The sequence below is a fragment of the Trichoplax adhaerens genome, genomic scaffold (genome assembly GCF_000150275.1).
Source record: "Trichoplax adhaerens TRIADscaffold_9 genomic scaffold, whole genome shotgun sequence".
In the NCBI taxonomy this organism is placed as follows: Eukaryota; Metazoa; Placozoa; class Uniplacotomia; order Trichoplacea; family Trichoplacidae; genus Trichoplax; species Trichoplax adhaerens.
In genome coordinates this window covers 1,715,059-1,728,884 of record NW_002060951.1, presented here as the reverse complement: position 1 = coordinate 1,728,884, position 13,826 = coordinate 1,715,059, and the positions used below count along the sequence as shown (strand labels likewise).

The 13,826-nt window shown below is 31.4% G+C and overlaps 2 protein-coding genes across 2 annotated transcripts; one reads left to right on the top strand and one right to left on the bottom strand.

The window, feature by feature from the left end:
• Positions 1-886: 886 nt before the first annotated feature.
• Positions 887-9,624, top strand: TRIADDRAFT_58971 (uncharacterized protein; the record flags this gene model as incomplete). The annotated part of the gene is made up of 22 exons (XM_002115100.1): positions 887-899; positions 1,016-1,051; positions 2,008-2,143; positions 2,718-2,854; positions 3,111-3,199; positions 3,509-3,603; positions 4,168-4,238; positions 4,665-4,795; positions 5,041-5,127; positions 5,347-5,433; positions 5,633-5,768; positions 5,957-6,064; positions 6,425-6,543; positions 6,796-6,865; positions 6,984-7,116; positions 7,887-7,940; positions 8,190-8,263; positions 8,780-8,907; positions 9,056-9,134; positions 9,242-9,330; positions 9,431-9,493; positions 9,595-9,624. The coding sequence occupies 22 exons, from the start codon at positions 887-889 to the stop codon at positions 9,622-9,624; spliced, it is 1,965 nt and encodes a 654-aa protein (XP_002115136.1).
• A 680-nt stretch (positions 9,625-10,304) lies between these two features.
• Positions 10,305-13,402, bottom strand: TRIADDRAFT_58970 (uncharacterized protein; the record flags this gene model as incomplete). Its single annotated transcript, XM_002114909.1, has 13 exons — positions 10,305-10,481; positions 10,551-10,694; positions 10,791-10,880; positions 10,987-11,068; positions 11,138-11,225; positions 11,347-11,439; positions 11,549-11,643; positions 11,804-11,889; positions 12,018-12,118; positions 12,231-12,260; positions 12,573-12,603; positions 13,049-13,102; positions 13,379-13,402. 13 exons carry the CDS (start codon positions 13,400-13,402, stop codon positions 10,305-10,307), a joined length of 1,095 nt encoding a protein of 364 aa, XP_002114945.1.
• Between the last annotated feature and the right edge of the window lie 424 nt (positions 13,403-13,826).

The following is a 13,826-nucleotide window of genomic DNA, read 5'->3' as shown; positions in this document are numbered from 1 at the left end:
TAGATTTCTTCGAATAATCGATATTATAGCAAGTACGATCAATTGAATAAATTAAACAGGCATGCTATTGAAGACGTAATCATGCTAAACCGACATTATTTCAATCTTAAGGCTAGGCTAGTGGTAGAAATAACACAGAATAAAAGAGTTATACCAATAGATCAGAATTAACCTCGGATCATACCGTAATCAACTTCAACAGACTGGTGATAACTAGACACTCCAACGTCACTAGAACGATCTAAAATGCGCTGATAAACCATGATGATGAAAGGTCTCAGTCCCATTAATTAAAGCCAATCCATCTTAGTCCTTAAGACTATAGAAGCTACAGCACCATCGTTAATTGAGAACTTAGCATAATATTAAATAACTCATTTAAATAGTATGATATCAAAAGTCGAGAATTCACGAGAAGTAATAATCTTAAAGGTCAAATACTGTTGACAGTAACAGTAAGATAGCTACTCTCATCACAATTAGCTTCATATCACAATTACGTTGTTCACATAATATTAAATAGTGATGATAATCAGATATTGTATTTTTAGGAATTATTACTTAAAAGATTTGATTGACAAATTTGAAAGCAATTTTTCCGAGAACCTTTCTCATCAGAGGCCATTCATTAATGTAAGCACGTCAATAACTTGGTTACTTAAATCAACCTACCAAGCCAAAACAGTACATTAAAACTTTCGCCAGCCATTCACAACCAAGAAAAATAATAGGAAGGAACAATTGGTTGCGTTATATCGGATCAATTGCAGATGTCATGTTAGTATTATGCCGCATTTAAAGAAATCCTTTCTTTTGTTTACCAGTTTTATACTTAATGTGCAAATGCCTTATTGATATATAATGACACACTTTTCATGGCAATAAAATGATGATTATCAGTAAGTTATGATCGATTTTAGCACTATCTTAAATCGATAGACAAAACAAAATCAATCATATATTGAATTCAATATGGTTGGGTGTCATTATATTTCTATACTTTATATATTTTTAGGCTGTATCCATTTCTCGGTTACCATGATCGATCTAGGTAATGTCTAAATTGTTATTAATCTTCTACATCATAGCTCTTAAAATTTCTTTGAGATGCAATATGTTTGATTATTCGTTTACTATACTACGCGTATATTTAGTGCTCTAAGCTGATGTCAATTTTAAATTCTGTACCGTAAATAATAACAGAATTTGCATATCGTTATACTCTCTTTAGTCATTTCGACGCTTCATTTTAGTCGAAATTCATTCTGTATGATGTGACTATAACTTTTAATTTTTTTAAAGCACATGCAATCAATTAAATTGTTGTAAGTGATGGTATTCTTTCAATTAATTTGTAATTTCAAGATCCTATTTATATATTCATAAGATGAATGAACATCTATTAGTCTTATATTATCCGCGTAATTTTCATGTGAATCTAAAAACTAGATTTTACGTCTACCAAGTTGTCGATACAAGATACTACCCACTACGAAACTGAGATTAAATAAAGGGTGATGTTTGTTTACTTGCTAACGCCTATAGTATATCATTGGTGCAAAATACATGTTTATAATGTACTTTTTAATCTTCTTAAACCCTTGATCTTATCAAGAGTGCACTAAATTAAGATAAATTAAGTGAAAATTTCTATGCACTGCTCCGAACACTCATTCATACACGCCTGATATAGTATCGTATCGCCGATTAACTTATTTATTTCAGGCAGATAGCTCATATTAGATCCGATACGAAGCTTTAAAGCTATATCGTAGTAAATGCCACTGAAATTATCTCTATAACGTAGATATCCACAAAATGACAATGAGTTATATTCTACTTCTTAAGTTTTTACTATCGTAATGCTAATGGAAATCTTATTCTTTGAAAAATTGCAACATCAGTTGATACGGTACAATCTAAAATATAAATTTTATAGTTATACATATTTATGCAATACGATCTTTCAGTCAATCTTGTGTTCTTTGAAAATATTGTATACTGCAGAACGTATCCAATATTATGAAAAATTGCAGTTAGCGGATTTTAAATACATCACAAGTCAAAATACTAGGTCTAACACGAACGGCTGCAGCGGTCTATCATGCCGGATTGAATCGATATTATTCACAGCTTTTGATAGGTATGATATTTCTATTAAATAAGACTATCTGGTCAAAAAATGTTGTTTGCTATAATAACCAAGTTATCGATACAAGTTGCTATCAAATCCAATTCGTTGTCAAGATCGGCAGTTTTTTACTTTAATAATATAATACTACGCTTAAAAACGGTACAAGATTTTTATCTGCCAACTGCATAAGTCTTTTAATCGTAGATATATTATTAACATAGATCTTCAATTACGATCTTAAATGCTTTCATTTTATTGATATCTCTAATGCAATTGATAATCCTATTTAGTGTCTTGCAAAGCGATGATCATGAATTTTTTGTATCCTATTCCTTTAATATCAGTACTCATCTAGCCACTTATTTTCGCTATTTCAATCCATCAGCTAAATGTGCTCAACTGCCTAAGCTATACTGTATTCTTTTTAGTCGGATTGTTATACTTTATGTTAAATTCATAGAATTCATTCTTCCTGAATTCGTTTAGCTCACTTTGAACGATATATTAAAACCATATTACTTATAAATTAATTACTAGTATCAACTCCATATATTTTAATTTAATTTTACAACCCCTGTGTTAGGCAATTTAATTTAAATTTATGGCCACGCTCAGGGCTGTTCTCACCATCATTCGAAGTGTACCATTTGGGTCATACTGAAAACAAAATGATCAAATACGATTTTCAAGTTGATCACCTTTATGAATGCAGTCTCGACGGTAAGCACGGTAATTTTAGCTATTCGATAATTTTTATTAGTCTATCTCAAGCATTGGGCCGTTTCGTTGCATGAGACAACAATGGAAACATGAAACACTGGCTAATTCATTCCTGTCAGTATTGGTTAATTGCGCATATTCTGAGAAATCACAGTAATATGTGTAAAAAATTTAAATGAACTCCAATACCAGTAGCTACATGCCTACATCTAGACAAACTAGGTAAGAATTATTTTTATAATTTGATCATAATTAGGTGATTTAGCGTCGGAAGGTTCTTTTTATATCGATGAATATACAATTTTGGGAACTTTTGAAGCCATAAATGAAACTTATGCCATCGAGGTAAGAATAGGATGTGCATGCGTATCATCAATAACACGCTTAAAATAATGAGCAATCATACGTACCCAAACCGCTGTTATTAGTAATACATAGTTTTGTAATACAACTTGACAATTTTCTAATATTCATTTTATGATCTTTCTTGGCTAAAGCTATCTATTGGTTGATTTGGTCACCATAATTAATTCATACTGATATTGCTTCACTTAACCATTGCTAATACTAGTTTTATGCCGTCAGAAAATTTCCACTAACGAGTGAATTCAGTTTGAAGTTAGTCTGATAATTATTTTTTTCTTGTTTTCGAAGCCTTATCAAGATGGCAGTAACAGACAGGATGGCGCCTCAACATTTATTATCTACCGTCAAAGAGATTTGAAATATAATAGCTATAATAATAGCAGGTTCAAATCGTTTACATTGTAAAATTAAAGTAATATCTTGACAGGCAAATGAAATTAGACGATTATCATCCACCCACGGTTATCCTTATTACTTCGATAAACAGCAATATGAATATCTCTTTACCCCATTTCTTTATTATTATCTTGTCTACGATGCCCCTATATAAACATAGCTAAACTAGACTGATGACTTGATATATCCATTAACAATTGATGAATAACTTCAGTGAAATATTGAAATATAAATAGTATACGATCCAAATAATTGATGCTTTTCAAGATCTGTAGCCGACTTTCTCCAACAATGCAGTCATGATATCGATTATAACAAATGTATAAGAACTTTGCCAGCTCAACATAACGTTTTCTAATTATTTTATAGTGGAAAATTCTTGCCTGCTTTTATACTTTTTTTATACATTTTATCATCTCGCCGTACATGTATGTACTACATATTATAATTATGTCTACAGTAGCCAGGGAGTAAATATCATGTCTTTTACTACAGTAATATCTTTTATCATCGATCAAATCTGATAATAATTATGATCTTTATAATTTCAGATATTTATCAGATTCATGTAATATTGTTGTACCTAATTCGATTGATCGTCATCACATCAAAAATGAAGAAGGTAGACTAGCGTACCCTAGACTTTATCGTATGCTCTGTTGTAGATTAGTATTATTAAAGTTATGCGTTGAACAGTTTTGTGTTCTGTATATCATCTTTTACGCAGAGTACGCAAGAGTTTATCGTGCGAAATTAGCGTTAAATACGATAGCTATATAGTGTGCTGAACTGATCCTGTACAAAATAGTAAATTAACATGAGGAAATAGTACCAATTGTAGACTTAGACCCAGTAAGATGTCTTAGTAGCTCATTGCATCTAATTGTAATGAACCTGCTACAATTATTACAACTAAGATAATTTAATTTAATCTATAAATTCTATAGTCACAGCTTATACAACTTTGACTGCAAAGCAATTTATGGTATCTTTCCATTACAGTGATGAATTAAAATCGAATAAAAGAATTCTTTAATTAATATTTCAGAATTCGATGATCACAAACGTTACACAAGAGAAATTATGGAAATGGATACTTGTAAACTGGCGTTAGTAGCGGATTATCGATTTTTTAACCATATTGGAGATAAAAATGTTGGTAGTACAATTAACTATATGGTAAGTATTGGATCTTATATTCCGAAGCTTAGTTTCGGTAAATTCTTCTTTAAATCGATTATGCACATTAACTGATTAACTTGATTTTTCATTTAATAACACTCAAACCTTTACTATGTGCAGAGTGCGATATCAGATTTTGTTAACATTTTATTATTATAAAAATATACAAATATAAGATAAAGGCTTAAGATATCATATAAATTCTAGTCTCGGTTATTTTATTGTAAATTTGCAATCACTAGGTCCATATAGCGGATAGGGTTGATAGGATGTATCGGTCAGAATCATTTAAAGATAATATGCCGAGGATAGGATTTCAAATTAGTAAGGTACAAATTGACTTAGACAGATAGTGCATTAATACACGCATCTCGGTAGGCTATAAATATTTGATTATTGTTATAGTTTTAATTATAACTAAAATGAGATAAAGAAAAATCCATTCGATATCTAACCTCATTGCTATCATAATTTCCATCCTTCAGAAAATGGAAATATCTCTAGAAAATGTATAAAAAATAAGCAAAGGTTCTATTATATGTGTTTAGATTATAGTACATAATGAATCCTATACTAGTGCGAAACATCACTACAATATGCAAAAATCGCTACATGATATTCAATCACATTTAAAGGTATGTTAAATGGTATTTGGTGTAGGCTATGAATGGTTATTCTGGCTAATTCTATTTGTAGCCAATGATATTAATTATGAGATAGTCTCAGCTAATTGCGCAAATAAGATTACTTATTTAATGAGATATAAAATATCCGTACAACATTTGAGAAAGACTTTTAATTTCTATTACTTTGATATACCCCATTACATCGTAGCTATTTAGTCTTAAAGATTGGAGTCAAGTTTGCTTAGCACATTTATTTACCTATCAAGATTTTGCTGATGGAACGATTGGTTTAGCTTACGTAGCTAGTCAACGCCAGGATACCGTTGGAGGTATTTGCTCACCACGTAAGTTAGACAGTCTTTTTCTGACGACAACTAAAGGCGGATATCTTTGTATGCACGCTTGAATTATTAACGCGATGTTATATAGACGGCAATTTCTAAGACTAAAGGACCTTGTCTAAATTATAAGTGTTCTTCAGTAGCCATTGGAGATAGGCAAAATAGAATGAGAATCATTGCTATATTATTAGGCATCCGAAACGGAAATGATTATGTCAGTGCTAATGTGGGATTAAGTACTCCTCTAAATTGGGGTAAAAGAATGACAACATTGGAGTTTCAATTAGTGCTTGCGCACGGTAATTGTTGCAATAACTTAATTTTAGCGTATATATGGCTTCACGTGCATTGCTTTTGCATAATACTGTAGTTCTCGAAATTGTTACTGCATAAAGTAAATTACTGGATAAGTAGTTTAGAGAAAGGTTAAATAAATACGGCAGTTACCTCAAGAAAATAAATAATTATAAAATATCAGTATTAGTAACGTTTTTATTATTTTGCTTGAATTAACTTTGGGATTGTTGAATCAATATGCCCTTCTCAAAAATAGAAATCGGTAAGATAATTGTTATTAGAATAATGATAATTCACGTTTTTTATTTCCGTATAAATCCTTTAATATGACTATACTGTCTGTAACGTTTAATATGATAAAGGTCATAGTTTTGGCTCTGAACATGATCCATTAGAAGGAGTTTGTTCACCATCGGAGGCAAAAGGTGGAAAATATTTAATGTTTCCGGCGGCATTGTCCGGATTAAATTCTAACAATAAGGTACTGTACTAAGAGCATAGTGCCTAGCTCTAATGTAAATTCTACAATCAATTTTCTTATCAACTATAAAATTAGTAAAAATTATATGAAAGAAGTGGCTTACTTATTCTGTTTTCGAAATAATTCAGACGCATTTGACTATTTTCTTCTGATACATTACATTATGTTTCCTAAGAAAAGGCACAGTTTATTTTGCAATACTTGCTAATAATATATTTCGATGTTGCTAACCAGTATTTTATTTCTTAATAGCTTTTTTCATCGTGTAGTAAAGACAGTATTAAAGGAGTATTGCAAGCCAAGTCACAGCTATGCTTTACAGGTATTAAGTGTATAAAGTTTAACATTGAAAATTTGTAGGACTGAAGTTATGTATCGCGCAACAATTGTCGTACGATCAGTTGTTAGGAATAAAGCTAATGTTATTTATAAATTTTTAGAAAGAAGTAAAAGTCGATGCGGAAATTATGAAGTGGAAGAAGGAGAAGAATGTGACGCTGGTATACTAGGAAATAAAGGCAGAAGTTCATGTTGTACACCGAATTGCAAATTCCGACCAAATGCGGTTTGTAGGTATATTATCAAATAGGAAAAATAATTATAATATTTCAGTTTACTCTGGGTCATTAAATTGGAGCTACGACATTCAGTTTCGCTCAGTTTAGTCATTTATGCTATAATTTTTCCATATTCCTGTTTTTAAGTATTTACCATATTTCAATATTAGTAGTACATTGTTCATGCTTTGACTAAGGTTTTAGCATGGAATGAATAACGGTTTCTTTGCTAATTATGCAACGGAATACATTCTGCATCATTTATGTATATGTAATAGCGATGAAAACGAAATTTGCTGTCTTAACTGCCAAATTGCTCCAAACACAACACTCTGTCAAGAAGCAGTATCGGAAGATATATCATGCCTTGGAGAATCATACTGCGAATATCCTTCTAATATCACAATTTTATGTTTTCGTTTACGCATATAGTCCTTCAATTTTTTGCTGCACTTGTTTCAGAGATGCAGATTTAGACTACACATGCTGCATTACTCTTCATTAAGCAATAATACTTATAGTTTTTGCCTCACAATAATTTTATAGTGTGCAGGATTTTAATCCTTCCTGTAATTTTTACAATCTAATTTGAGCTACTACAGAAGTCATATCGTCTTCTAATGAAGACTCTATGACGCATTAACGAACAGTAATGAAATTTTAAGTCAACAACGTACATCAGCGAAATCAAAGATACTTAACTATTCTAATACCCTTCATAGTATATCATTGCTATCATGGAATTGCTTCTATAATTCTTTCTTTAACTTCGACCACTGGTTTTAGCAGTCAATGTCCTCAAGCTTTACCCAAAGAAGATAATGCACCATGCATTGGAGGGTAAGCTTAAAAATCCTTACTTCAGAAGATAAATACTAACACTAGCTATTGTGTTAGATTTGAATATTAGCAATAAAAGATTAACTTAGAATGACTTTACTATTTTCAATGTTTAATGTCGATTTGGAAGGCGTAATATAATATAATTTATTGACTTAGCGTGAAAGTTAATTAAGCTTGCGAATAGATGGATTTGAAATCTGCTAGTAAACTCATGCTTTCATTTATATTATTGATTTGTGAACATAGGGGAGTTTGTCAAAATGGCATTTGCTTAACATTCTGTGAGAAATACGATAAATCACCGTGCATTTGTAGTGAAGGTAAGCGTTTCTTAATCATACAAGAAAGATGCAATGCGTGTTAAACAGTAGCAATATTGCAGTAGGTAATTTTGCACATCCTCATATTTACTGTTCATGACAAGCAGCATCCTTAGAATTTGGGTAATACAATTTTAAAATATAGTAATTAAGTTTACGAATATATTAGGCTTATGAGGTAATCAACGACGAAAGTATTTTTAGATAACGTGTATTCTTACTGATAAGTTATTAATTTATAGAGTTCTCGTCCTCTACATTATCTTTCCTATTATACTACTTCACTAGCTTGTAGATGATATATGTGCATGCTGTAGTACCCTTACTAGGTATGAGTTGCGTGTAATAGAAATGCTTACTTTCTTGTAGTGATTATGAATGTTTCAAGTGTATATTTTTGATTCTAGTTACAGTAAGTCTCGACATTATGTTACATCTTATAGGTATAAATTATCGTGTATTGGCCGGCTCAAATTTGCTAATTATTATTTAATTATCTATGTATAATTAATTTAGATAACATATCGTGCCAAATATGTTGCAAAGACAATGCATCAGCTATTTGTAAACCACATCTTGATGCTAACGGCCAAATGATCAGTTTACCAGACGATAATCCGTGCCTTGAAGGAATTTGTAAAAAGGTAAAACTAAACTACTCTTGCGTTGCAGACACTTAAATATAATCGATTGTAGATATAGATTGCTATTCTAGTAACAGCAAGCAAGTCATGATTACCTACTCATTCGTGTAACATATCTGAAGCATTGCTGATGTTGGAATTGCACTAGGGGAAGTGTAGCAAAACTGTGCAAGACTTTATAACACGAATTCATAGCGCATTAGAAAATTTATCATCGCGCGACGTTGGTAAGCTATACTGACTATGATAACTACAGTGTATCTTTAATATGTATTCAACAATTTGCAATAATTTTTCCGTTATTAAATGTTGAACAATTACAATCAATTACTAGCTGAATGGATTACCAATAATATCGTAGGAGCTACCCTAATTATTTCCGTACTCGTATGGATTCCCTGTTCATGTATTGTCAATACTGTTGTAAGCACTGTGACCGTTATCTACCACATTCGCAATAAGCCGTAATATATGGTATCAACTAGTAACAATTAACAACAAAAGCTAAAATAATTTGTTTTAGGATAATAAACAGCAAAAAAATCGTGATAAAAAAAGGATGGAACGCTATTTACAAAGTGTTCAGGTAATAATTCATTTTCCATATAGGTTTAATTTGATTTGTGGCGAAAAGTTAAACCGTAACAGGAGATATGAATAGTGTTGCTTTCAATTTTTACTCTTTAGGCAGAAGTTGCATCAAAGTACGATATTTAAAGCGATAGCCAGTTACATATATAATATGTATAGTGAACATGTAATGTAATTAACTATTTCACGCAACGTTAACAAATTTATTACTTAGCACAAAAACGTACCGACAGTAGCAAACATACTACTACTAGGCCCAAAATCGAATATAATGAATATGAACTGCTAATATTACTTTCAGAGATCTTTTTATGTAATCAGACATTGTGTAAAAACATTGTAATTACTATCAAAAATTATGTTACATTGCATAAACTGTTTATAATGTACATCATGAATGCGCTGATATAAAATAATTACTCCTTTGGCGATGTGTTAAGATGTGGAATTAAGGTACAATTTATGTGTAAGTAAATTTTTTCCTCATGAGACCTGGTTTTCCACTAAGAAGATTTGTATTAGCCTAACTGTTAATTCTTATTTCAGGGAGTAATTTGACCGAAATAATTATACTAGCATATTTACAGCATGCCGAATTAATATTTGTTTTTATGTATACGAAATAAATTTTCTTATTATAAGTACTGTATGTCAGAACTGCAACATAAAATATGCAGTGATTGCCCGAATTTCGAATACTCTGAGAATGTAGCAGAAGCAAAAGACAGGCAAGTCAGTCTTATAGTAAATTACTTGATTTTCGGACGCTCTAACGGTATGCTTTCCGTAGATGTTGTCAAATCAGCCTAATCATCAGTTTCATCTTGAATAAATAACATTGATGGCCTAGTGATACCCAATTCCTCTAGAGTAGGGATATTTGTAGAGTCGGGATCATATGTAAGAGTCTTACGCGGAAAATTGGTAACAATTACAAATTCCATAGGAACTTCATCCGACTTGTGGATGTAGTCGTATAATGTCTATAAGGAAATAAAAGTTTGTAGAGGCTCACTGAAGGAAGCGAGACCATTCATGTAAATTTTTATCACCTCTAGAGTATCCTTAGTAGAAAATCTTCGTTCAAGACGAGACCCTGAAGGAAATTTTATTATTATTCTAACGGCATTAGGATCATCTACTGTCGGTTCAGCGGGTACCCTGTTAGCTCTCATGATACGCTCCGATTTGTAACGCTGTAAAATAGTAATATTTGTAATTGACTATATGACTATACCGTAATAATCCCGCAGCATCATAAGAGAGCAATGAAAGTCTAACTTTAATGGCACCTCTAATTTTTCTTCAGCTTCCTTAGCTTTTCTATTTTCTTCTTCTCTCTCTTTCTCTAACCGTTCAGATTCTGCCCTTTTTATACGTTCCTGCATGTAGGTTCAAATATTCATGCAAAATCCATCATTGTAGAGTATCAATTTTATAGTAGAAATGTAACTTAAAACACAGTGTAGGACAGTGACGCGATTTTACCTTCTCTTGATCAGCTCTTAAAGATTCTTGATAAGCGGCATCCTGCTGTTCTCTCAACAACTGATTTGTAATTCGTTGATTTCTAGAAAATTTGATGATAGTTACTTAACTATTTATAATTAAGATTTAAAATAATATAATTGTGGGATACCTTTCATCCCGTGCAACCACCAGATAAGGTTCATTGTCTTCAAAAGTTTGTTTTAGCATAGCTACAACCTCATCCAATTCCAGCAATCCTGCGAGAAGATTTATAAAATTTAAATTTCTTATGGTGATAAAGCTATGCAAATAGATTTTCTCACGATTATTATGATGGATTACAAATGATAACTACTTGCAGATCTTTATCAAACATACCCTCAATTCTTTTAACGACAACCATTTTATTGTCCCTCTGTGAAATAACGGCAAGAAAGGGAAAGGTAGCAGGTCTTAAAGCTTCACAAGCCTCTGTAAACGGTATTCAATATCAGGTATGATCAATGAAAACTAAAAACATCGTACAATACTAAAAAATATTACAAATTTAATTTAGATTCTACATGTATAATGATAAAACCTCTGTATCCTTCGTAGGTATCAACATCACCACCCCAAGTAAGGACTTGGTTATTATTAATAAACTCTACAAACTGCTCATTACATAGTACCTCTCTTATTTTCAGATTAGAGACAGAATTAGGAATAAAGATAAGCGAAAATCAGTAATTATCGATGAAACATAATTAATAAAGGGAAATTTGCAGACAGTGACTACGTGTTGATTAGTCATGGATATCAATCATACAAAGATAATAATTGTTTTATAAATTACCTGCAAAACGTGTCAGTATCTTGATGCATTCGACTATGGATATAAACGAGGAGAAATTGTAAACCTTCTTTAGCAGAATTGACAGCCTTTCAATAAAACGGAAATATAATTTGATGAGAAACTTTACGTCTATCTGCTTTGGCATTATTACGATCTTTCGGTAGGTTTTAAAGTAGAGAATAACGCACGCATACAAATGTATGAACATTTCTACCTGTTTATAACTGCCACGATAGAATGTCGGACATCGCTCACCAAAGTCTCTTTGAAATGCTTCTAAGAATGCTATGCTATTGACAACTTGCCGCCGATCGCCTAAATATTTTTGAGGATGGTGTAGAGTTTAGCAGTAGTTAGTTTTAGATAAAGATTTTATAGTAAATCTTTAAAATCTAGGCAGCTATTTAGGGTACACGAAACGGCTTACCTGTTGCTCTTCGACCTATCAAAAGGTGGACTATCAAAAAACAAGAATGTTAAAATATGCACATAGTGCATATTTTAAGATATAGTCGTCAACAGAGCAAGTAAATACATTGATCAAAAATTATTTCTTTACCCAAAAATTGAATGGCAGTTGTCATAGGATTTATAAAATTGCTTGTAAACGTCAAGACATTTCGTAATATTGCTGTTAAAAACTGATGATATAATAAAAAGCTTTAGATAAATAAAGATACCGTACAACGGCAACTCGATATTGATGAATTCAAAACAATAAAACACATTCAAAATTTGAAGTAATATAATATAACGAATCTAAACTAACCTGTATGGGTCGACGGATCAAATCTGTTTGGCTAGTTGTCAAATTAGAGAACGTAGATTATATATTATGATACAATAAACAAAACCTCATATTAACTATTCTACAAATATTCGTTACCCGTCCACATTCTCGTTGATATTTGAATTTTCAGTAGTTTCAGATTGCTAGATAATTATATGCCAAATAGAATAATTTTGTAGATAAGTTGTTAGTTTGGGAATTGCTCATAAGAATGATGCACTAAAGTGCTTTTCTTGCGTAACGAGAGGAATATATTAAAACTTTGCTTTATACTACTATTTTTATTACGCGTAATAGAACCTACAATAATGTTGTACAGGAAATAATCATTTTTAAATTATGGTAGTTGATGAGTTAGATAGTCTATAAGAGAGTTATATTCAACATCTCTTGCAAATACCTGCATTTACTGCTCTAATAAATTATTATAGCAATATATAGTACTAGAAGCGTACCTGGTCCACATTATTATTGGATGAAAGCGAATGCTCATGTCTTGCGTCAGATTGCTGTAATAAAATTTAATATAGTAAAATTAGTAAGATATACCAACATGGCACTTTCTTTAATTAAAAGCTATAATGTTGTCATTTGTAAATAAATTAAAATTTTTAACTTCTACGGAAAGTTTGCAAAGTCTATGAAGATAACAATTGGATTTGCCTCGTTCGTGCCATAATAATCATGTCGAAAACTTTTCGTGTTAACTTGTAAGGAAAGATGTTAACAGTATTAATTCTTTTTCAAAGTCATACCGATCAAAGTACAGTACTATAGTGAATAACCACTACTATTTTGATTAAAGACATTGGAGATAGACTAACATGTAGCTCTATCTAATTCTATGATATCAAGAATTACTCAATATTGCACGTTTTACTGTGTGTACTCCATAGCTTTCCTATATAGTACGAGTAGTATTCCAAGTATACAAGACAGTTTGTTTAAGTTATAGGAGATTCTTAATTTAGAACTGCCCCAACGGTAGGTGACTGGGTCCAGTATTTAGGCATCATAATATAAGCATCATTAAGGATTTTTTTTTACGGATAAAGTGTGTACATATCATTGAACTATAATTTTTATTTCCCTAGCGGAAGAGACAAGTAGTCACTACAACTCTCAAAGGTGTGTCTGTAAGTGATTTAATGAATGATTGCCATTTGAATTATTACTTCTGCAACATTTTTTTTAATTGATTAAGTAAAACAAGTGCTATAAATATGATGTGAT